At 49.0% G+C, this 22,675-nt stretch overlaps 1 protein-coding gene across 4 annotated transcripts in view; it reads right to left on the bottom strand.

Annotated features, from left to right (window-relative positions):
• The window catches only part of TBC1D14 (TBC1 domain family member 14), a 122,197-nt gene that overhangs the window by 13,490 nt on the left and 86,032 nt on the right, over window positions 1–22,675 (bottom strand). For all 4 annotated transcript variants that reach the window (XM_058430138.1, XM_058430137.1, XM_032136026.2 and 1 more), the window contains 7 exons: window positions 21,826–21,943; window positions 19,779–19,885; window positions 16,129–16,209; window positions 14,328–14,422; window positions 11,189–11,260; window positions 10,372–10,500; window positions 6,583–6,692 (listed from right to left, as the gene is read on the bottom strand). In XM_058430138.1, coding sequence (XP_058286121.1) covers window positions 6,583–6,692; window positions 10,372–10,500; window positions 11,189–11,260; window positions 14,328–14,422; window positions 16,129–16,209; window positions 19,779–19,885; window positions 21,826–21,943 — 712 coding nt within the window. The remainder of the gene's footprint in view (window positions 1–6,582; window positions 6,693–10,371; window positions 10,501–11,188; window positions 11,261–14,327; window positions 14,423–16,128; window positions 16,210–19,778; window positions 19,886–21,825; window positions 21,944–22,675) is intronic.

Genomic DNA, 22,675 nt, shown 5'->3' with positions numbered 1-22,675 from the left:
GTCTTGAACTCCTGGGCTAAAATGATCCTGTCACCTCAGCCTCCCAAAGTGCTGGGACTACAGGCATGAGACACCACAGCCAGCCCAGAATGATATATTTCTATGTCGCTAAACAAATGAAGTGTCTCTTAGCTTAGAAAAGACCCCAGACAAAAGCTGCGCATCTGTTTCCCCCATGATACGTGCGGGAGGAAAGGGGCAGTTTTTGCTGATGCGTCTTCACAACTTCCAGAAACTTCTTACCTAGCCGGGTCTGTTCTGCCTGCTTGTCTGAGCTTGCTAGAGGCAAGGAAGCGCCATGGGGTAAGGATGAGGGCAGTTCAGGGCTGTTGTGAAGGAGGAAGACGGCATCCACGGAATAGAACTGGCCTCTGCCCTGTCCACTAATGAGGGCCCCGGGCTGCACACAACAGAAAGTGCTCGCTTCATACATTTTTACAGGGACTATTCAACTGAATCCTTGTTACAACCCCAAGAGGAGATACAATCATCTTTTCCATTTTACAGAGGAGGACAGTACAAATGAAGGGAGATTAGCCGGGGATGGTGGCACGCGCCTGTAATTCCACCTACTCGGGTGGCTGAGGCAGGAGAACTGTGTGAGCCCGGGAGGCGGAGGCTGCAGTGAGCCGACATCGCACCACTGCACTCCAGCCTGGAAAGAGTGACAATACGTCTCAAAAAGAAAAGAAAAGAAAACAAAACAAAACGAGAAAAAACTCAACCAAATAAAGGAAGGCTGTGGAAAAGCAGATCTAGCTTAAAGTAAAAGTGAAAGTCACCGGGTAGTCTCACCCATTAAAAAGCCAAAACCAGCGACTTGGACCTTCAAGGCCCAACATTACCAATTTCTAGCTGTGTCCCCATTTTCCCATCCTGACCAGCTGCTAAGGAGGAGTCCTCACCCCCATGGCTGGCTCATAAATGGCACTCAGCCCCTCCCCCAACCACTGGGCTCCCTGTATTCCCAGAAACATCAACAGTTAAATTAGACTGTGCTAGGTAAGAACAGGGTTACTACTGAGCCTCATTAGATTTTGTGAAGCTTAAATAAAGCAACATTAAACTCCGAACACACAATCCCATTTGTTAAAAGTTGGAGATGGTTATTTAAGACTCAGTTCAAACTTAGTTAAACCCATAAACTGCCCTCACCTTGATTCTGAAAGCAATTAGACATATATCCAGCGCTGTGCCCCAGAGTCCTCCCCAAGCTGAGCCCAGCAGGGTTCACTATCCAACTCTGTGTCCCAGAGTCCTCCCCACCCTGAGCCCAGCGGGGTTCACTATCCACCTCTGTGCCCCAGAGTCCTCCCCGACCTGAGCCCAGCGGGGTTCACATACCCACCTCTGTGCCCCAGAGTCCTCCCCGACCTGAGCCCAGCGGGGTTCACATACCCACCTCTGTGCCCCGGAGTCACATACCCACCTCTGTGCCCCGGAGTCCTCCCCAACCTGAGCCCAGTGGTGTTCCAGTCTTTCTGTCCCAGCACTTGGCAGGGGGCAGCAGACGTGAAGTAAATATCGTGAGCACCGCATGAGAATGTGGGCTCCCACTTCAGCCAGGCCAGGGTGTGCCAACGACGCACAGGCTGCTGCCCCTCCCTGCGAACGGGTCCCCAGTGTAGGCAGGGGACAGTCCTCCCTCCTCCACACGCCCATAAAGACCCAGCCTATGCCAGATGTGCTCAGCAAGATGCTCCCGGCTCCTAAGGCACTCTTGAGGCAACCTGTACCCCAGAACTGAAGGGCCAGAGATGACCCAAGTGCAAGAGGCAGCGGAAACGGAAACCTCCCAACAGTCACTCCCCCTTGAACCTTCCCTTTAAGATGGAAACTTTAGCCGGGTGCGGTGGCTCACGCCTGTAATCCCAGCACTTTGGGAGGCCCAGTTGGGAGGATCATGAGGTCAAGAGATCAAAACCATCATGGCTAACACAGTGAAACCCTGTCTCTACTAAAAATACAAAAATTAGCCGGGGGTGGTGGTGGGCGCCTGTAGTCCCAGCTACTCGGGAGGCTGAAGTGGAAGAATGGCGTGAACCGGGAGGCGGGGCTTGCAGTGAGCCAAGATCCGCCATTGCACTCCAGCCTAGGTGAAAGTGCGAGACTCTGTCTCAAAAAAAAAAAAAAAAAGATGGAAACTCGAGGCAATGACAGATCTCCAAGGATCATTAAACATTATTTCAGAAACGCTAACCATAACATGGAATGTAGTCCCCGATTCTTTTGTTAGCTCAAGATTATTTATTATAAAGCTCACTCACACCCCTAGATAATTCTGCCACTGGACAGCAATGGGAAATATTTTCAGAAGTGAAATGACCAAAAGTCAGTCCTACAAAATGTAGATCCTTGACAGTCGAAACACTGAAAACTCTGTAGGAAGATGGAGACAGCTGAGGGGCCCCTGCTCTGATCCGCATGCCTCACCGGGAGGAGTGGCAGGCCACAATTAAAGAAGGGCCGGGAAGGCGGTGTTGGCAAGGACAGTGAATCCTCAGCCCTGACTCCTCATGAGCCACTCGTTAGGCAGCGTACCGGGTGCACTGGAAAAGGGACCCAGGAAGGTGACCCTCAGGCACAGACGCATTCTTTGACCTAGGACACTGAGCCAGGCACTGGGGACACAGAGGTCACTCTCAAAGCTTTACTACAAGGGCAGCAGCTGACAGAGGGCACCCTCAGAGTGTGGGCGGAGCTGGGGCGGTGGGAAGCAGGCTTGGTGGGCAGGCAGTGTGGCAGGACAGGAGATTTTTCTGACCCCAAAAGTGTAGCCATTTTAATGGGCTACCCACCCAGCCCACCCAGGACGCTGAGCTGGCCACGTCCACAGGCCCCTCAGCCCCTGCCGCGAGCAGGAGAAAGGCTCTCTTGCTCAGGCAGTTAGCTGCTGAGCCCTGGAACCTAGCATGCTTTACACCCCACCAGGCACAGTGCAGACCGACAATGTGGAGGCAGGCCGGCTGTGATGGGTGTGGACGTGGCTCTGGGAAAGGTGGCCTGATGTAGCAGAAGAAGCAAAGACCCCGAAGGCACACCAACCTGGACCTCACACCATGGGTGTGACATTGAGAAGTGGGCCTCAGTGACTTCTTCTGTGCCCAGAAATAGGTACACCTGCTCCTGAACCCTGAAGACCACAGTGACGAGTGCTTCTGAAATGGCAGCTTCTAGGACAGGTCTTATGTAAAGTCTGTTCTTCCCCTTTGCTTCCTCTCCACTGCCCAACCTGTTTCTGATCTGAGCTTTCACCGAACTGTCAGCACCCAACAAGGAGACTGAATCACTGCGGACCACCAATAAATGCTGACTCGGGGAATAAGTCATGAATACATGGCTTTCCTGTGCTTAGTTCAACTTAAATATTTACTAAGTCCTTTCTATATGCCTTGCCCTGTACTGGAACTGCGAATACAGACTGTATCCTAGTTGGTGCTTATTCTAGAACACAGTCAGCACTTCAAGAATAAGGCCTGTGGAGGCCTCATCAAAGCACAGTGGACAGCATTCATGAGGCCCTGGGCACCAACCAGCTTACAGCACAAAGGCCTCAGCAGTGAAGAACCCTTGCCACTTCCTTTTCATTTACCCTGCCTCACTGCTCATTACTGACAGTCCAACTCATGTTCTACACTCGACATGCTATTCCTGTCTCTGGAACCTGAGCTATGGGACCCATCTTATGGGTGACACTGCCTTACACAAACCCCCTTAGAAAGGACTCTAAGGGAAAGTGCACAGCTCTAGAGCCAGGTAGACTTGAGTCTGGACTCCAGCTCTGCATTTGGCTGGCATCAGGACCTTGGCCAAGGCACTCTGCCTCTCTGAGCCTCAGTTTTATTTTTTGTTTGTTTTGGAGAGAGAGGCTCGCTCTGTCACCCAGGCTGGAGTGCAGTGGTGTGATCGCGGCTCACCGCAACTTCTGCCTCCTGGGTTCAAATGATTCTCGTGCCTCAGCCTCCTGAGTAGCTGGGATTACAGGCACGCGCCACCATGCCCTCCCAATTTTTGTGTTTTAGTAGAGATGGGGTTTCGCCATGTTGGCGAGGCTGGTCTGGAACTCCTGACCTCAAGTGATCCGCCCGCCTGGGCCTCCCAAAGTGCTGGGATTACAGGCATGAGCTAGTGCACCCGGCCCTGAGCCTGTTTTTTTCATCTATAAAACACAAGTGTTACATTGGGCTTGGAGAGGTTGTTCCAAGGGTTCAAAGACAGCATGTGTGAGCACTCGAGTCAAAAAATGCAGGTGCCCTTTGTCTTTGCCCCTACATGGATTACAACCATCTTCAGGCTGGGACAGAAGCAGACAACACTATTCTCCAGGCCTGTACTTTTCACACTGCCAGGCATGACCCAGACAACAGCCAGTGGATCGTGAAGGCAACGAAAGCAGATTATCACCAGCATTTTTTGGAATAAATAGAACAGAGTACAATATTTCAAAATGCTTCACACGGTCAGGGTTAGGTACTGGGTCATGAAACCACCGTTCCCAGCATATGTACGTGTTAAGTTTCTGCACACATTGGGTCACAATTTAAAACGCATTTCCTTTTGCAAGTAAAGGTGAGAAAAGTTTAAAAGACACTATTGACTTTTGGCCTAGAATCCTAAGAAACTAATCAGAAGCCCTAAAACAGATAAGGGAGAAGCTAAAGGCTCAGGTCCTGCCTGGATCCTCTCCCATCCTCCAGTACTGTGGGCTCCAGCCAGGAATCTGAGGGGCAGGGCTCGCAGTCAAATGAACACGGTGGGGCAGCCTGTGCAGGAGCTTCGTGTTCACAGGTGTGAAGAAAATCACCATTTGCTGAATAAAGGTGCCCTTTAAAGCGGTCCCTAAACACTTCTATCCAGTACAGCCAGGCGGGCCAGCCCAGCATCCCCGGCAGGTCCATTCACGGCCCCATGTTCGCTGTCCTCTGTCACCAGCGCCTTATGGCTTCAGCTACAAGATTCAACCTCCAAAACCCTTGTCCTTCATGGCAAAGGTCAGCGGAGGGAGAACAGTCCAGGGTTTGGGACAGAAGCAACAAACCAAGAATCCCAAAGGCGCACTCTTAAGGGCACAGACAAGGCTGCTTTAGCTAAGGGGTCAGCTTCCTTTCAAATGATACTTGAATTTTACCTTCCAGAAGGCCCTTTCTCTGCTGAAGAAAGTAGGCAACAACAAAACCAAACCAGCCAGCTATCTGTTCACAGTGGCTGGACATTCACCATACAATTTAGTGGAACGTGACTTTCTGGTCGAATAGTACCTTCTTTACTTCTGCGGAGCCCCTTCTACGAGGCAGGTGGTGCCGCACGGTCACCCTGCGGCACCCTGTGGGGTGAATCACTGTGGCCTCCAGATAAGGAACTGGGAGCTCAGCCGGGCTTCACAGCCTTCCCCAAGGCCACAAGGCAATAATGGGAGAAGCTGGGTTTGGGCTGGGGCTGCTGGATCCCGGAGGCACCCTCTTCCCACCACGTGATCTGAGAGGCTGCTCCCCTGCACACACAGGTCTCCCAGCCCTCTCACCTGGCCCTTAAACATGGTGCTCTCTGGGCTAACAGCCACACCCCATCCTCAGCAACCTGTTTCACCACAGCATGAAGACCTGCCTGGCCTACTACTGCTGCGCAGACCTCTCGGGATCCTTGTATCTGTCTCAGGATGCCTCTACTTACAGTCCCGCAGGCACCTCAAAATCACCCGTCTGAAGTCAAATCCACTAACTGCCCTCGCCGAATCTTCTCCCTTTGTCTTTGGTCTCAGCTGAAGGCATCAGCAAACCCCTTCCCCAACCCGCAGTCAAGAGCTGACCATGATTCTCTGACATACCCACAATATTTCCACGGGGCCTTCTCTCCACCTACTTCGGCTTTTTCCCCCTTAATTTGTCTCTCTGTTCCCAGACTCTCCTGCCTCCCAGGTAACTTAAAACTCACCGCTGGATCTGCCCCACCCTCATCCTCAGCAGAAGCCTTCTGCCACTCCCCCTGGCCCCGCAATCCTGCCCAAGCTCCAGAGCTTGGGTCTAAGAGCCACCGTGACCTGGCCTCCCCACCTCATCGCCTGCCATCCTCTGCCCTTTACTTTCAGCCTCTACCCCACTGGACCTGGCTACAGTGCCCGCTGACTCTGGAATGCATATGCGCTTGTCACCTTCGCTGTGTGTACTCTGACCCCTGTGCTGGGTCCAGGACCTCCTGCCTTCCAAGACAGCACTCATCTCACGTGGACAGTGCCCACGGACACACGTGTCTCCCACAAGCCAGGAGCTCCTGACAGGCAAGCGCTGGCCCTGCTCCTCCAACCACCTCTATACCCGGCGAGGGCCTGCACAGGCCGGGTGCTTGGGAATGGACAGCACTTTGGAAACAAACAGGCCCAAGATACCATTTCTCCCTGTAAGGGAATTCAGGAGGGCCAGGCGGAGGAACTGATGGAAATAAAACTCAAGGGCAAGGCCATCAGGGAAGGCTGGAAAGCAGGATATGAGGACTCAGCCGGGCCGTGAAGAAGTTGGCAGAGAAAAGAGTGAAGAACAGGCAAGGGCTGAGAAACGCTCTGAAAACACAGGGAAAAGCCAGTCTTACCAATCAATTAGGTAGATATCTGGAGTTAGGTTGTTCTTCTTGAAATGGGCAAATAATTTCGGCAAGTTTTCTTCAAAGAATACCTCAAATGCAGCAAAATAAGTCAACATCTAGGGAGATAATATGAAATTTACTCAGAAACTATCTGCACAAGTTTCCAATTTACAAAAAAAGTCAATATATGTATATCTTTAGACTCTAACAATTACCTTCTTCTGTAATTACTAATATACTTTGAATGGCAACTTATTGTAGGTACTATACAAATTATAAACAAGCACTATTTCTAATCTTCACAATGACATCAATAGCTACACCTCATCTTCTTCAATTCATAGAAAAGGGAACTGAAACCCAAAGCAGTTATGGAACTTGCCAAATAAGGGCACAGGCTTCGTACGCGGTGAAGCTGGGAATGAATTTGTGCCTGTCCCGCTGCAAAGGTGGAGCCTGTACAGACTCACTCTTTCCTAAAAACCAGGAACGTATGAATGTGTAAAAGTATCTGGAGGCCGGGTGCAGTGGCTCACGCCTGTAATCCCAGCACTTTGGGAGGCCGAGGCGGGTGGATCACGAGGTCAGGAGATCGAGACCATCCTGGCTAACACGGTGAAACCCCATCTCTACTAAAAATACGAAAACGAAAAATTAGCCAGGCGTGGTGGCAGGCACCTGTAGTCCCAGCTACTCAGGAGGCTGAGGCAGGAGAATGGCATGAACCTGGGAGGTGGAGCTTGCGGTGAGTCGAGATTGCGCCACTGCACTCCAGCCTGGGGGACACAGCGAGACTCCGTCTCAAAAAAAAAAAAAAAAAAAAAAGGTATCTGGAAAAGCAGGCATGCCTCATCCAACCCTTAGCACTTCCAGGGGGCTACACGACTCATGTCTCAGTCAAGGGCAGCACTGCTCCAGCTGACAGAGGCACACCTTTGAATGCAACGAGGGGGCAACACTAGAGGGAAAGGAGGAAAGGAGGGTGTTACAGCCCGTAGTTTATGGAACTTGCTTTCCAACGGTTGACAGTTTTTTAAGGAAACAAAACGTACAGAGCTGGGAAGCAGTGCTGACAACAGAAAGAACTCCAGCCAGACTGGGGGCAGCACCCGTCTGATGGTGGCCCAGTTCTGCTCCAGTGCTCGCCAGCTGGGCGCCTGGGGGCAGATCACAACTCTGGTGTCTGCGCATCCGAAGGAGGGGCTCTACTGTAGACAGTGGCTCCCAAAAGGGAGTGATTTTGCCCTTAAGGGAACATTGGTCAATGTGAAGATACTTCTGGTCATCACAACCGGGGGCAGGTACTGCTGGCACGGGGATGTGGAGGCTGGGAAGCTGCTTAGCATCCTCCAGCGCACAAGACAACCCCCAGCAGAGTCACACAGTCCTAAGTTCAATGGGGCTGCCGGGGAGAAAACCTGCTGCTGTCATGAAGACCCCACTCAACATTATGACTCTATGGTTTCTCCTTAAAAACACAAGCTACGATTCCTAAGCACAATTTCTATCACATTTCCAAAGAGAAAGCTGGGGTCTTATCTTCAAAATCAGCAGAAATTTAGATGGGAATCATTTATTTATTTATAAAAAGATAAAATTAAATTTACATGCAGGAATTATTTCCAGAAATTAATATCACAGCAACGTAAGGCCAGTATATACTGTGCCAATGAGTTATTTCAAGAGTAAGAACGCTTCCTCGAGATTTATTTTCCGTTTCTGACCATTACTTTTCTTGGAAAGGTAAGTTTTTACCTGATTATGAAAGTCATACCTGTAAACACTCACTGTAGATAACTTAGGAAACACATAAACACTACTAATCCATCATTCAAAAATCTATAAACGCTAGTAATTCTGTGGCATATTTCCTTTTATCGTTAAATACAACAGTCACTATAGTTTATGTGTCATCTTACATACACTGAATTAACATCTTGAACACTTTCTCACAACGCAGCTCTTTGCAAGTATCACTACTGATCACTTATCAAATTTTAATTTACCATTCTGCATTCTCCTAACCCCATTTTCAGCTATTCTCACATTTACAATGGTAAATAAGTGTGTAATGACTATCTTTGTGCACAATGCTTTGTCCACATTTATGACTTTCTTAGAAGTGATTCTTATGAGCAGAACTGCACACCAATGCTATTTACAGCTATTGATACCTAATACCAAGTTGTCTTCCAAAAGGACTCTGCCAATTTACAGTCCCAGTAACAGCTACCAAATTTACCAACAACTTTTTTTTTTTCTTTTTTTTTTTTGAGATGGAGTCTCGCTCTGTCGCCCAGACTAGAGTGCAGTGGCACAATCTTGGCTCACTGCAAGCTCTGCCTCCCAGGTTCACGCCATTCTCCTGCCTCAGCCTCCCGACTAGCTGGGACTACAGGTACCCGCCACCACGCCCAGCTAATTATTTTGTATTTTTAGTAGAGATGGGGTTTCACCGTGTTAGCCAGGATGGTCTTGATCTCCTGACCTCGTGATCCGCCCTCCTCCGCCTCCCAAAGTGCTGGGATTACAGGCGTGAGCCACCATGCCCGGCCAACCAACAGCTTTTAAATACTTTATGTAAGTACTATCTGAGCAAGACATACTCAGTAAACCTTAAGATATCAAGGAAGAAATACTCCCTAGATGATTTAAAGTATTAGATCATTTTAGTCTTGAAGTACTGGTAATAATTATCAGCAAATCAAGACAATGATGGCCGGGCACAGTGGCTCACGCCTGTAATCCCAGCACTTTGAGAGGCCGAGGCGGGTGGATCACTTGAGGTCAGGAGTTCAAGACCAGCCTGGCCAACATGGCAAAACCCCATCTCTACTAAAAATACAAAAAATTAGCCGGGCATGGTGGCAGACACCTGTAATCCCAGCTACTAGGGAGGCTGAGACATGATAACTGCTTGAACCCAGGAAGCGGAGGTGGTATGAGCTGAGATCGCACCATTGCACTCCAGTCTGGGTGAGAGAGCAAGACTCTGTCAAAAAAAAAAAAAAAAAAAAAAAAAAAAAAAACAACAAAAAAAACCCGATGAGCTTGTTAAATTGGTGACTTCTATGCTACAGAAAGAACAAAGCCTTAGGAACCAGAACGGATTCAAATCTCAGCTCCTCCACTTACCAGATGCATGCCTTGAACGAGTCCCTTCACTCTGAGCCTTATCTCCTCACCTGAACCGCGAAGAGGGCTTATCTGGGAGGCATGTAAACCCTACCCCCACTGTCAGTCACCACTCCCCACTGTCACCGCCTCCCACTTATGCAGTGTCATAAAGACTAGAGCAGTCCACTAAACAAATGGCTGCCTTTTAAAAAATAAAGAAGTATGGTCTTCAGTGTGTCTCCTTTCTCCCGAGCGTGGGCACACTTCACAAAGCAGGGCGACAATGAGCAGCAACACAGCTCAATTACGACATGTTCTACCTAACAGGCCCAAACATGGGCACTGCCATCAAGCTGTGACTTTGACACCAAGTGTGTGTGTTTAAGCAGGAGCCACACTTCTTCCTACATTAAAAGAATACATTTTCAAAAATACAGGTAATGTCTTTCTGAGAGAACGTATTAAGAAACCCAGACATATGGCTACTAACCATGTCTTTTGAAGCTTCCATGCAATACACTGCTCAAAATCATCCTCCACCTTAGAGTGCTGCTTACTCTAAACATCTCTTCACAGAGAGAAAATGTATTCTTTTTTTCCACTGAAAACACAGACGAGTAAGCAACTCTTGACATTTAAAGACACAGTACCCAGGGCCCGAACACAGAGGATACTCACAAGGCCATGGTCCACTCTGAAAAACGCCATTTGACAGGGTTTATTCAAAAGGTTAGAAAAAGCAATAAAGGCATCTGCAGTATCTAAGTTCAAGATCAACACTGCTGCTATGAAGGACATGCCCTGGACCTGAGAGAGGAGAGAAAGGCACGTTAAAATCACAGTGGCCACAGGGTCACCGTAGTGCGTTCATTTTAGCAAAGACAAACCTACCACCCTCACGCTAGAAGGGTCCCCAGAGCCGCCCCACTCCACCAGCCACCCAACGCTGAACTGCCCTCACTCAGAACCACCACTCTGCCACCCCAGCCACCTGGCCTGCTCTCCTTCAGTCCCCACCCCTGCTCCCGCCCCCCAGATGGAAAACCCTAAACCAGCCCTCTTAAGCCCACGGCATCTGAAATACTGCTCTTTCCTATGTCCAGTGTCCCGGTGCTGTAGACATGTGTATCTATCTCAATAAGCTTAATATCAAACCATGCATGCGCACACACATCCGCGAAGCCACAGAAGTATCAGCAGTGCTTTTTAATGGTTGCTGCTTTTAACGTGGTTAAGACTTCTTTGATTTAATGTTGGAAAAAAGTCACATGCCAAAAATGAAAATTGCATTCGATTAAAATGTGATTAATGCCCCAGAGCAGCCATGACAGCTATTTCTTTAAGAGGAAACTGAGTCAACTCACTTACCACGAGACTCTTCATACTCCTCAGCAAAAACGAAGGCACTGGCATGACATTTGCAGCTAACACGTGCTGGACAATATCTGACTTTCTTTTTAGATAACATTATAAAATACTGAGAAACTTCACTTACATAACCCACATCTGGCCGGTAACAAGTATAAGCGCCCAAAATACTGTGCAACATGTCATGATATGGACCACCCTAAAAGGATCAACACAGCAAAAACAACACATGCATGAGTACTGTTAGTGCTCAGAAGAACATCTGATGCTACTACTGCTGCCGCTGCCACTCCTGCTATTTTCAGCATTATGAAATACGCCAAGCATGATGCCAGCAGCTCTATATGCATATGGAATTTAACAAATTACCCATTCACAGCTAGGGAAGTCTGCAGCTCACGCTATGGAACTGCTCTGAAAAGAAGCTGGAGGGCCAGGCAGGAGCACCACCCTGGACAAATATCCTTTATTTGGCTCCTGCTGTATAACTGTGTTCCCTTTCAAAGCCCACCAGGAGAGCCAGGTATCCGGGGGCTCTTCAAAGCAGGTGACTGCTCAGTGTCACTCAGGCCATCTCCCGCTGTGCCCCACATCCTGACTATCCTTTCTGCCTCTCTTCCCAGGCTTATCACTCTCCTTGTTTCTGTTAGTTTTCTGAATGGCAAGTTCAGGAAACACACTCTTCTAAGTCCTGGTAGCTACCATTTTGTTTAAACATTCTCCCAGCTCTTCCACCCCTCTAACATTTCCATTTGCTCTTATAACTGCTTCCAAAAATTCAATTGTTGGAATTATTTTCCCAATGGAGCATAGAAGAAAGTGCAGAGATGCCTCACGCTGAAGTTAGCATGTGAGAAGATACTACAAAAGGACAGGTTCAGTCCCAAACACTTACTGTCTATGTCTACCAGGTACCTACATTTAACACAAGGAATAAAAATCACACATGGTGAGAGATAAGAAGTCACTCCACAGGTGACCACAGGTGGCTTACAAAAGAATGCCATGGCCCAGACCATCATATTCTAGCATGTGAAAAGAGCTAAGTAAAAGAAAAGACAGTTCCAAATCACAGAGGGACAAAAGGAAAAATAGCAATGAGAGGGTAAAAATGACAACATCCAGGGCTAGGGTGGGGGTGACAGTCTGCAGTGGCACCAAATGCCAGTCTAAGGACTAGTATGACTGTAACAAAGTTTTATCCAGGCCAAGGCTAAACAAGAAAACAAGAGCATTACACAGAACTTCTCTTAAAGCTAAATGTTTTTAACTTCAAAGGTTTTCTACCGTTGTAATTTTGATCCTTCCATCTCACTTTGGTGCTAAATGTCATTTCTTAAATGAAAATGATGCGGCTGGGCGCAGTGGCTCACACCTGTATTCCCAGCACTTTGGGAGGCCGAGGTGGGCTGATCATGAGGTCAGGAGTTCGAGACCAGCCTGGCCAACATGGTGAAATCCCGTCTCTCCCCAAAATACAAAAATTAGCCAGGCATGGTGGTGGGCGCCTGTAATCCCAGCTACTCGGGAGGCTGAGGCAAGAGAATCGCTTGAACCCGAGAGACGGAGGTTGTGGTGAGCCGAGATCATGCCATTCCACTCCAGCCTGGGCGACAAGAGCAAAACTCTGTCTCAAAAAAGAAAAAATAATAAATGACCTTAACTGCTTTTGGACATCTCAGTTCCCCACTCTCCCCCTCAACTGTTCTTTGCTTTCTTTTTAGTACACTCGATCTCTGCTCATTAGAAAGGTTACTAAGCTACTTTCTACCAGGGCTGAGAGATCTCTACATTGGATTGAAAGACCTGGAAAGAAACTTCTTTGGCCTCCTCCTACGACCTCTTTCATCACACACTTCTGCCGCCACCTGGTAGAATATTGCCCTTTGACCTCTGGTTGGATTTAGTTGTCTTTTAGTTTCAAATTACTTTCAAAGAGATTTAATAACAACAAGTGTTGTCATCTGCCAAGTACTGTCAACGGCCCTGTTAGGCTGGTATGATCACCCTGTTACAGATGAACAAACTAAGGCTCAAAAAGATGGATTTGCCCAAAGCTAGTGAGAAGGCAATCTGTGATTAAAGCCCAAATTTGTTTGAAATCAAAGGTGAAACTCCTTTCTAGAAAGCTGCGTCTCCTGGATCCCTCTGAGAGCCTGGTGAGGGGGCACATGAACTGTGGGTGGAGGGTGGGGAAGGGCCTTTTCGGCAGGGGGAAGAAGGCCTTTCCCCTCCAAGGGCAAGAAACAGGAGCAGCTCCAAGAGAGCAATGCAGGGGCTGCAAGCATGGAGTGCACTGAGGCCTATGGAGACGAACTGGGGCAAAAGGGCAGAGAAGCTGAAATCTGCCCTGTGGGAGAAGTGGGGTTCCAGGAAACAGGCTCCCAGCTAAGTCAACTGCCTACTGCAAGGCAGTGCGGTGCTCACTGGGCTCATGCACCAGACACCAGGACCAAGGCCGCTGGTAGCTTTGTAGATTCCCTCTTTCCTCTTCTGAAAAAATTTCTGAAGACCCACGTGGAAATCCACAAAGATGAGAACCTGATTGAGTAAAGGCAGTGAGAACAGACGAGGGACAGGTGCAGAGGTATTCTGCAAGAACAACTGCCCCCACCGCACCGCCGCCGCCCCGCAAAACCCGTTATAGGTAAGAAAGGGGTCAAAAGACCTCCAGATCAAGATGCCCAGGAGGAGGCTCCACTCTGCTTCTCCTGCCACCCAAGGAGCCTGTCCTATCTCCCACAGCCGGCTTCTGTCCCTCAGCTGTACTGCTCTCCTGGTCTACCTGCTCAGACATCTGCCACCCCGGCTTGGCCACCCACCCAGGCTGCCAGGGATTTCCCTTTCTCACACAGGCTCACTGCACTGGGCTCATCTGAGCCGAAACCCATCACATCGCCATGGCCTTGCTGAGCGCAGACTGCTACACACAGTCCTGAGAGCAGGGGAGTGTCCAGGAAAGCGCCAACAGACACAGCCACCCATGGGGACCCTCTCAGACCAGACCTACAGGGGTCCTGAGACATGTATCTCAAGAGGAAGACAGAATCGTCTTTTGGAGCACAAGTATGGACACAGTAAATATTTGCTGAAAGGATCAGTTACACTTTAAACAGTTTAAATGTATTTAACAGTAACATCCACCCTACCTCCTAACACCCCCAAAAACCTAAGTACCTTTCAAACTTGACAACAAATATATGCAGTTCGGCATCTATGAATTTTAGACAAAACATACTTGAAAGCAACAAGTCACCACCACTTACTTGCTGGAAAATGCAGAGATTAGGAAATGTTCTAGAAATGTCCAGTTTAATAAGCTCCAGACTGGCTTCTCTGTCTGCTGCTGAAAAACCAGCATCTGTCAAAAGATGCCAAACATCATTACATTCCTCAAGGGCACGAATGTAGGACAATTATGAGCCTTTGAAGTTTTATAAGAACGAAACACAGAAAAAAGTTCTTCAGAAGCACACTGACCTAATCACATCTTGACTCAGAGTGCAGCTTCAGAGTATTTAACAGATTGTAGGGTTTCTTAGAGAACAAAATATCTTATGGCACCAGCTAATTCTAGATTATCATTAGATATTTTCTAGAGTCTGAAATCAAAATCTAACATTTTGCCTCTCACCAATAACAATCAGTGGAAAGCAACGACAAGTAGCAGAATAAACACAAAGAAACTCTAAGCATAAACACACACACACACACACACACACACACACACGTATCACTGCTCGATCTCAAACATCTTCAGTGTAAACTCACTAGATGTAGAAACTATTGCGGTATTATACTCGTGTAATATTTCTTTTTTCTTTTATCTTTTTGTAGCAACAGGGTCTTTGTTGCCCAGGCTGGCTTTAAACTCCTGGCCTTATCTGCCCACCTCAGCCTCCCAAAGTGCTAGGATTACAGGCACGAGCCACTGTGCCCAGCCAGTGTATAATATCTCTAACAAGTAATCATAAATAATTTGTCTTATACTTTTTAGAATTCTAATACCACAAAGACTGTAAAAATGATCGGTAAAATCATGTACTTCTTAACCAACAGAAGTAATCATTCTTGTGTGTTATGGAGAATTCTAAAGGCCTAATCTAGCAAACATGCAGTGTTCTTGTCGCTGTAATTCTGAGCTCCTCTGTAAGCCAGTATTCAACTAATCCCAGACACCAGGCTACTGGAAGTCACGTGAACAACTTTAAAGGGAATGACACTGGTTATGACCAGCCCTCCAGCATGTCAGGACACAAACACCTCTCAGGAACTGGGATGTTCTATTTCTTTCTTTCTTTTGTTAGAGGGAGTCTTGCTCTGTCACCCAGGCTGCAGTACAGTGGTGAGATCTTGGCTCACTGCAACCTCCACCTCCAGGGTTCAAGCAATTCTCCTGCCTCAGCCTCCAGAGTAGCTGGGATTACAGGTGCACATCACCACGCCCAGCTAATTTTTGTTTTTTCTTGAGACAGAGTCTCACTCTGTCACCCAGGCTGGAATGCAGTGGCACGGTCTTAGCTCACTGCAACCTCCACCTCCCGGGTTCAAGTGATTCTCCTGCCTCAGCCTCCCGAGTAGCTAGGATTACAGGCACCCACCACCACGCCTGGCTAATTTTCGTATTTTTAGTAGAGATGAGGTCTCACCATGTTAACCAGGCTGGTCTCGAACTCCTGACCTCATGATCCACCCGCCTCAGCCTCCCAAAGTGCTGGGATGACAGGCGTGAGCCCCTGCACCTGGCCTAATTTTTGTATTTTTAGTACAGACAGGGTTTTGCCACGTTGGCCAGGCTGGTCTTGAACTCCTGACCTCAGGTGATCCATCTACCTCAGCCTCCCAAAGTGCTGGGATTACAGGCATGAGCCACCACAGCCGGCCAATTTCTTATAAAAGCTTTTTACCTTTAATTTTTGCTTAAAAAAAAAAAAACCTTTTCTCGTGGAGCTTTTTATGAATCCACATCAATCTCTACTGTAGTTAAGTCAACTTTCTTCACTATGTAATGAAGAATGACAAACATAATTGACTGCAGCGGCCCGCTGGTTTTAGAAGACACTCTACCTTCATTCTCCACTTCAGAGCCTCCTGTGCTAAGGGACCGCCACCTCTCCTTGGCTCGGGCAAGACAGATGTCAAAGAGCTCTGGAAGAAAAGCCTCTGGTAAGTGTTATGTGCGCATGTATTTTTCGTCAAAACCGCCACAGAACACAGTACTATTTCCTCCAAATACTTAAGTTCAACTATAATAGACTTAATGCACACTTAGCAGGCTACTTAAACAATTCCCCCCAACTTTGCCTGAAAGTAATTTTATTGTTTAAAGACACAGCCTTAAACAAAGAAAGATTACACACATCACCACTATTTACTTCTATGACACAGCCCACCCACAAAACTGCCTTGTTTTGGTCTTTGTGATTTGTCTACTGCCTCTCCCAGACCGTGAGATCCCTGGGGCAAGATGGTGAAGCTCTCTCACTCCCTCTGTATCCAAAACACACAGCACTGGAATTGACACAGAGCAACCCAATCAAGGAATGTCTCACTGACAGAGGGAGGGAAGGAAGGACCAGCAGAGAATCTTCGGGTTTCAAGTAAGGACATGATGCAATTGCCCCCACCTGGCACAGGCCTAGTCTTGCTGCCTGGCAGTGGAGCAGGGGTGGGGGGAGATCCCAGGAATACACAGAAGCTTCAAAAAACAGGACTCTTGCTGGCAGAGAAGGATCATGACAGCCTCCAAATCTCCATATTTAGAACTTATTTTTGTGGCAGCTCTCTTCGGGTGGTTTAGTAATAGTTAAACAATATGACTTCACTAGCATACACAGACCTCCACAGGCATATCCATGCCCCATTCTTCTTTCAAGGACAAGTGTGAAGGCTGAACCCACAGGGCTCCTTCTCAGCGCCCTGTTCCCCGACACAGTCCCGTCTCAGGTGCTTCTGGTCATCTGGCGTTTTCTTTTTTTTTCCAAGATGGAGTCTTGCTCTGTCGCCCAGGCTGGAGTGCAGTGGCACGATCTTGGCTGACTGCAACCTCTGCCTCCCGGATTCAAGTGATTTTCTTGCCTCAGCCTCCTGAATAGGTGGGATTACAGGTGCACGCCACCGCGCCCAGTGAATTTTTTTTTTTTTTTTTTAGTAGAGATGGGATTTGGCCTTGTTGGCCAGGCTGGTCTCAAACTCCTGACCTCAGGTGATTCCCCCCGCCACAACCTCCCAAAGTGCTGGGATGACAAGCGCCAGCCGCTGCAGCCGCCGCAGCCGCCACTCCTCTGGCTCTGATGGCCTGATCAGCTCCCAGATGTCTCAGATTACACATAATCACTTGTCTATCACTGAGACTTTAATTGCAGCTACCCATGGAATTTTTAGCACTTTATTTTGCCCATCATTACTTTTGGAAAATACAGCAGAGCACATCTGCCTTCTGGGCAGTGCACACTATTTTATAAAAATGTAACCCAAAATTTAGTTTCGCTATTATAGTATCAGTGTCCAAAGCAGTAACTCAGCACACGTGCTCCCAGGACAATCCCACGCTGCTCTGAGCTGGTGCCTCATGCACCTGGTGGCACTTCCACCTGCTGTTGGCCTCTAGGAGGCAGGCCAAGCTTTGGTCATTGTGGCAGGAGGTGGATGAAAACCACTGTGTGGCCATGGCCACTAGGGAATCACTTCCCAAGTGAGGCATTTGACAGTTAAGTCACAGAGGCTGCCAGCCTCGGAGTTCAATGGGTCAAAGTATCAAAGAGTTTTAAGTCTCCCCCATGGCTTTATTGGTGTGTATCTGGGGAATGCTGGAGGCTGGACAGCTACCACATCTTCTTCCCAGACCCCCTGCTCCAATGTCAAAGTACAAGATTGACTGGGGCCCTAAAAGTGAAGTTTTAATAGTACTATTAGGTCGACTTTCACTAAGTTTCCAATTGTACAACCAGAAGAGCAAAACCTTAGGGCTCTGCAAGTCAGAACACGGGCTTTAGGATTAGCCTGGGCTAGGATCAGAGTCCTGGGCAGCCACACACGAGCCAGAGACCTGGGCACAGTACTAGCCTTTCCAGGATGCTGAGCCTTCTCTAGAGGAAAATGAGGTCAAGGTTGCACTGTCAATATCAAATAAGATCCGTAAGTAAAGAACCTAATATGACGCTTGGTACTCAGCAACCAAGTTTGTGTTCTTACACTGGCTTGGAGAGGTAGTCAAACCGAGATTACGCAGGACCCAATGAGGCGGCATTCATTCACACAGCAGGTGTTTCTTAAGGGCCTGCCACATGCAGAGACCCAGGCTGGGTGAGGGTGAAACGGTAGAGAGCACAGCAAGTGAGGGCTCAGCTTCCCGAGCACCAGGGCTAGTGGGGGCCACCGACACTGCCCGGCTCACAATACAAGACAGACACAATGGACACAAATCGAGCCAATACCAAGGTTTGGACAAATGTCTAAGACTCATGTCTAAACATGTAACTGACTCATCAGCGGTTTAGCCCAATCCAAAACAATATGGTCCATAGGTTTTAATTTAAATAAAATCCACCCAGGTATCAGTGAGAAGCAAAAACTAAACACAAAAAGTACTGTGCATTCCATCCAATCTGCAGAGACAAGAGTTTAGAAATAAATGCTCAGTAATTTCTCCAAACCTCAACTTCTGAGGATGCTTTTAAAAAACCATTTCCACAAGTTAAACGTTACTCATCTTCTCACAGAGAGATGTGAAAATTTTGGTAGGTATGGATTTAGCCAAAAGAGGGAGTTCCGGGCCCCCACGTTCCTCTGTAGGACCGCACCACACAGAAGCCAGTCACCAGCCAGCTGGCTGACGCTCTGCAAGGGGAGACCCTGCCTGGGATGAGGCTAAGATAGCCTGTCAAGATAAGAACAACAACCCCCAACTGGAGAGCGAAGATACAAATCAACTGTTTAAACTCAAGGCCTTCATGAGCATAAAAACCACATCATCAACTCCCCAGCAGGTCCTAGGCCCCAGAAAGAGCAGGAAGGCAGCCCCGTCTTTCCACCGTTCAGACCGCAGGCAGGGAGGCAGAAGTGAAAAGAATGGCTGCCAGTATTAATCACTTAATTTGAAGTCTGTGGGCTCCTGGCACCTATTTCACTCTGGACGCGCTGCAGAGTGCTCAGGACACCTGGGGAAGTGAATTCAGCCTGAGGGAGGACGCGTACATGCAAACTGAGCAGATGCAACACAGCAAGACATCGGTGAGCATGGTTCTCACCCAGCCGACAAACTCCCAGAGCCCCAAGGACCCCAGTCCCAGCACAGTATGTTGTCCCCTCCAAGGCTGCCTGAAAAAAAATCCCATAAAATACCAACAGACACCCCAGTACGATAAACACCCTCACAGCAAGAACCACCTGCCCCTTCCACACTCACACCCCAGGCAAGCCTTGCCTTCCTAGGACTTTGATCTGTGAAGCTCAGGCACCTCCCAGATGCTCTAAGCCCTGTCTTCCAAGCCCCCCTCTATTCAAGAGCTCCTGTGCTGAGCTGTCAGGTAACCGGAGTGCACAGCACTAAACCCAGGCCTCCCAACTGCCCCTCTCTCCTGAAGGACACAGTCTCCTGGTCTCTCAAAAGACACAGATTCGTGGCAATGGCTGCCATTCTTTCCAACAGGGCAAAAGGGAGAGAAAAAGCCATAGGGCCTGGAGGTGGACTCCCCAGGATCACGCAGGCCACTCACCGTGGGTGATATTTAACTCGTTGCCAATGGCTAAGCTCCAGACTTTGCCTCTCACACTTGGAGGGATTCCCTGCCACCATAAATCTCGAACTTTTCTAGAGCACCACCTGGACAAAAATGGAAGCAGGAGTTTGAGTTTGTTCTACACAAAGACATTTGTCTACCTGCATGCCTAGCCCCGAACCACCAAGAGCTGGGATGCACCGTTGCATCAGGCACAGCCCCTGCCCTCAGGAAGCTTAGAGTCCAGGGCTCTGTAAAGATCAAATCAACAATCCCCTTCCGCTGGCAGTTGCCGTGGCAGGTATGGAAGAGCACAGCATAGTGCGGGGCACCACGAACCGGAGGCCCAGGCACACTCTGGAGGCAAGTTCTGAATGACCTGAGCACATGAAGGATGGGAAGGACTTTCAGAGCAGAAAACACAGGAAAAAGCAATGGCCTGGCCTCCTACAGGAAAAGCACATAGCTGGGAGTGGGTGAGGAGTGCCAGGCAGCACTGCGGCAGCGCTGGAGTCAGAAGCAGACCCCAGCAGAGTCAGCAGATGGCCGTCACGCCGCCAATACAGGCTCAGCGCCCAGATGTGAGCTGGCAAGCTCTAACTGCGGAGAAGAACTGCTGACTCAGAACATTCTGGACTGTACAGAGTCCTTCAGCTCTGCTGGGACAAGGAACACACACTGCCAACAGCCTGGGCAAACCAGGCCCCCGTGGTGCCTCTGAACGCAACATCGTGGGGAGCACAGGCTTGAGGCTGCAGAAAGCAGGCTGCATCCTAACTCCATCCTTACCTGCAGAATCTGGACAAATGATCTCCCCTCTCTGAACCTATACCATCCTCTCCAAAGTCAAGATGATGAAACCTACACCCAAGGGCTACTGTGAGGATGAAGTGAGATAAAGTGCAAAAGCACCCAGAACAGTGCCAGGCAGCATCCGTGTGCAGTCAATGGGAGCTGCTGCGGGTCTGCATGCAATGCATTCAGACCACATCCAACCCAGGGCCCTGTAGCACGGACCACAGTGGTCTCCCTCGGTGAGAGCAGCAAGCATTCTGAGAACCTCTGTTCTTGTTACTAGATCCCATGGGAGAACAAGTATAAAGTGTTTCCTGACAGCATCAAGCCTTTTGAGGACACTGCCTTAAAAAGCATGCTCTGAGCATATTTTCCTAGTGGAGACCCTGAGCAGAGCCGTGTGACCCCTTCAGTGCTGACATGTGGGACGAGAGCAGAAGGGAAGCTGGCATCCAAGCTCCCCGAATGCCTCTGTGCGCAGCCCTGGGACTTCTGCCTGCACACTGGCCCCCGCCGTTCTGAACACGAGAATAAAAACAAGACCCACAGCTGCCCCTCAGATGTAAAGAGGGCAGCAGCTGCCAGACTCTGCCGGGTGCACTCTACTGGACACTGGGGTCACTATCCTCAAAGAGAGGAAGACAGAGGCCTGAACAGACAGCTGTGTGCACACAGAACCACAGGGCCCCAGAGCCAGGGGGAGGGCAGCAAAGTCTTCCCTGAGCTTTGGAGAGCACACAGGAGTTTGCTGGCTGAGGAGGTACAGGACAAGAGCACTCCAGACACAAGGCCTGGAACATGCGAGGCCCCAGGTTTAAAAGCAGCAACACCTATGGGGGGCTCCCTAGGGAGAGGGCTCTGTCCAAGTGGAGGAGAGGGGTCCAAGGGTGAGGCTGCCGAGGAAGGCAGGCCACCTCACTAAGGGTGTTGCCTGCTAAGGGTTCAAACTATGTACTGACAGTCACAGGAAGTTACTGAAATTCTAGGTAAGGGAGGGGACACTGACTCATGCTTTAGAAGCTGGCTCAGGAGATGAGAAGAAGGTGAACTGGAAGGGAGGGGAAGGAGCTATCACAGTCTCCAAGCAAGGGATGGCGCAGGCTGAGCCAGGGTAGAGGGAAGGAAGATGATGCAACTTCAACTCGCTGCATCCAGGGTGTCACTGCTGGCTATGATGACTACAGCTGTGGCCCACAGATTCTAGAAAGAAATGCTCTGCAGTTCAGCCACACCCAGAGCCACATCTTACATTGTTTCCCAGTTAGGTAAGATCTCATTATTCCAGGTGAGCACAGCGTTTCCAATGCTTTCCTCGACTCTGCATCTTTCTTCCAGCTGCTTCTTCCTCCGCTGGGCTTCTTTCAGCTCTAGAAATCACAATTTAGAAAAAGAACAATCTACTAACTGATATGGACCATTTCCAGGCAAGGTGATTTTCCTGTCACACTGCAAACACCCCAGGAAAACCGCCCTGAAGCAGAGCGAGCATCAGCTCCAGTGCTCACTTCGCACCCGATGGACTCCAGAAGGCCCAGGCATTATCCGCCCTTTACTAAGCTTGCAGAGTATAACATCTAGACAGGAAAGTACACAAAGAAGAATACGATTCAGTTGGCCAGGCGTGGTGGCTCACGCCTGTAATCCCAGCACTTTGGGAAGCCAAGGCGGGCGGATCACCTGAGGTCAGGAGTTCGAGACCAGCCTGGCCAAAGTGGTGAAATCCCGTCTCTACTAAAAATGCAAAAATTAGCTGGGCATGATGGCAGGGGCCTGTAGTCCCAGCTACTTGGGAGGCTGAGGTAGGAGAATTGCTTGAACCCAGGTGACAGAGGTTGCAGTGAGCCGAGATAGCACCACCGCACTTCAGCCTGGGCAACAGAGTGAGACTACGCCTCAAAAAAAAAAAAAAAGAACATGATTCAGTTACCACAAAACAGAAAAATCCCTGAAACTACCATCCTGATCAAAACAATCGAACGTTACTGGAACACTGGAAGCCCCTCCTGTGCCCCCAGCCCTATCCCCTTCCAAATGCAGGCTCCATGCTGACTTCTAACAGCTCGAGCATTACTTTTTTTTTTTTTTAGACGGAGTTTTGC

Source organism: Hylobates moloch, unplaced genomic scaffold (assembly GCF_009828535.3).
Source record: "Hylobates moloch isolate HMO894 unplaced genomic scaffold, HMol_V3 SCAFFOLD_17, whole genome shotgun sequence".
In the NCBI taxonomy this organism is placed as follows: Eukaryota; Metazoa; Chordata; class Mammalia; order Primates; family Hylobatidae; genus Hylobates; species Hylobates moloch.
Note: the sequence above shows the minus strand (reverse complement) of the source record. Positions and strands in the feature narration are given on the sequence as shown.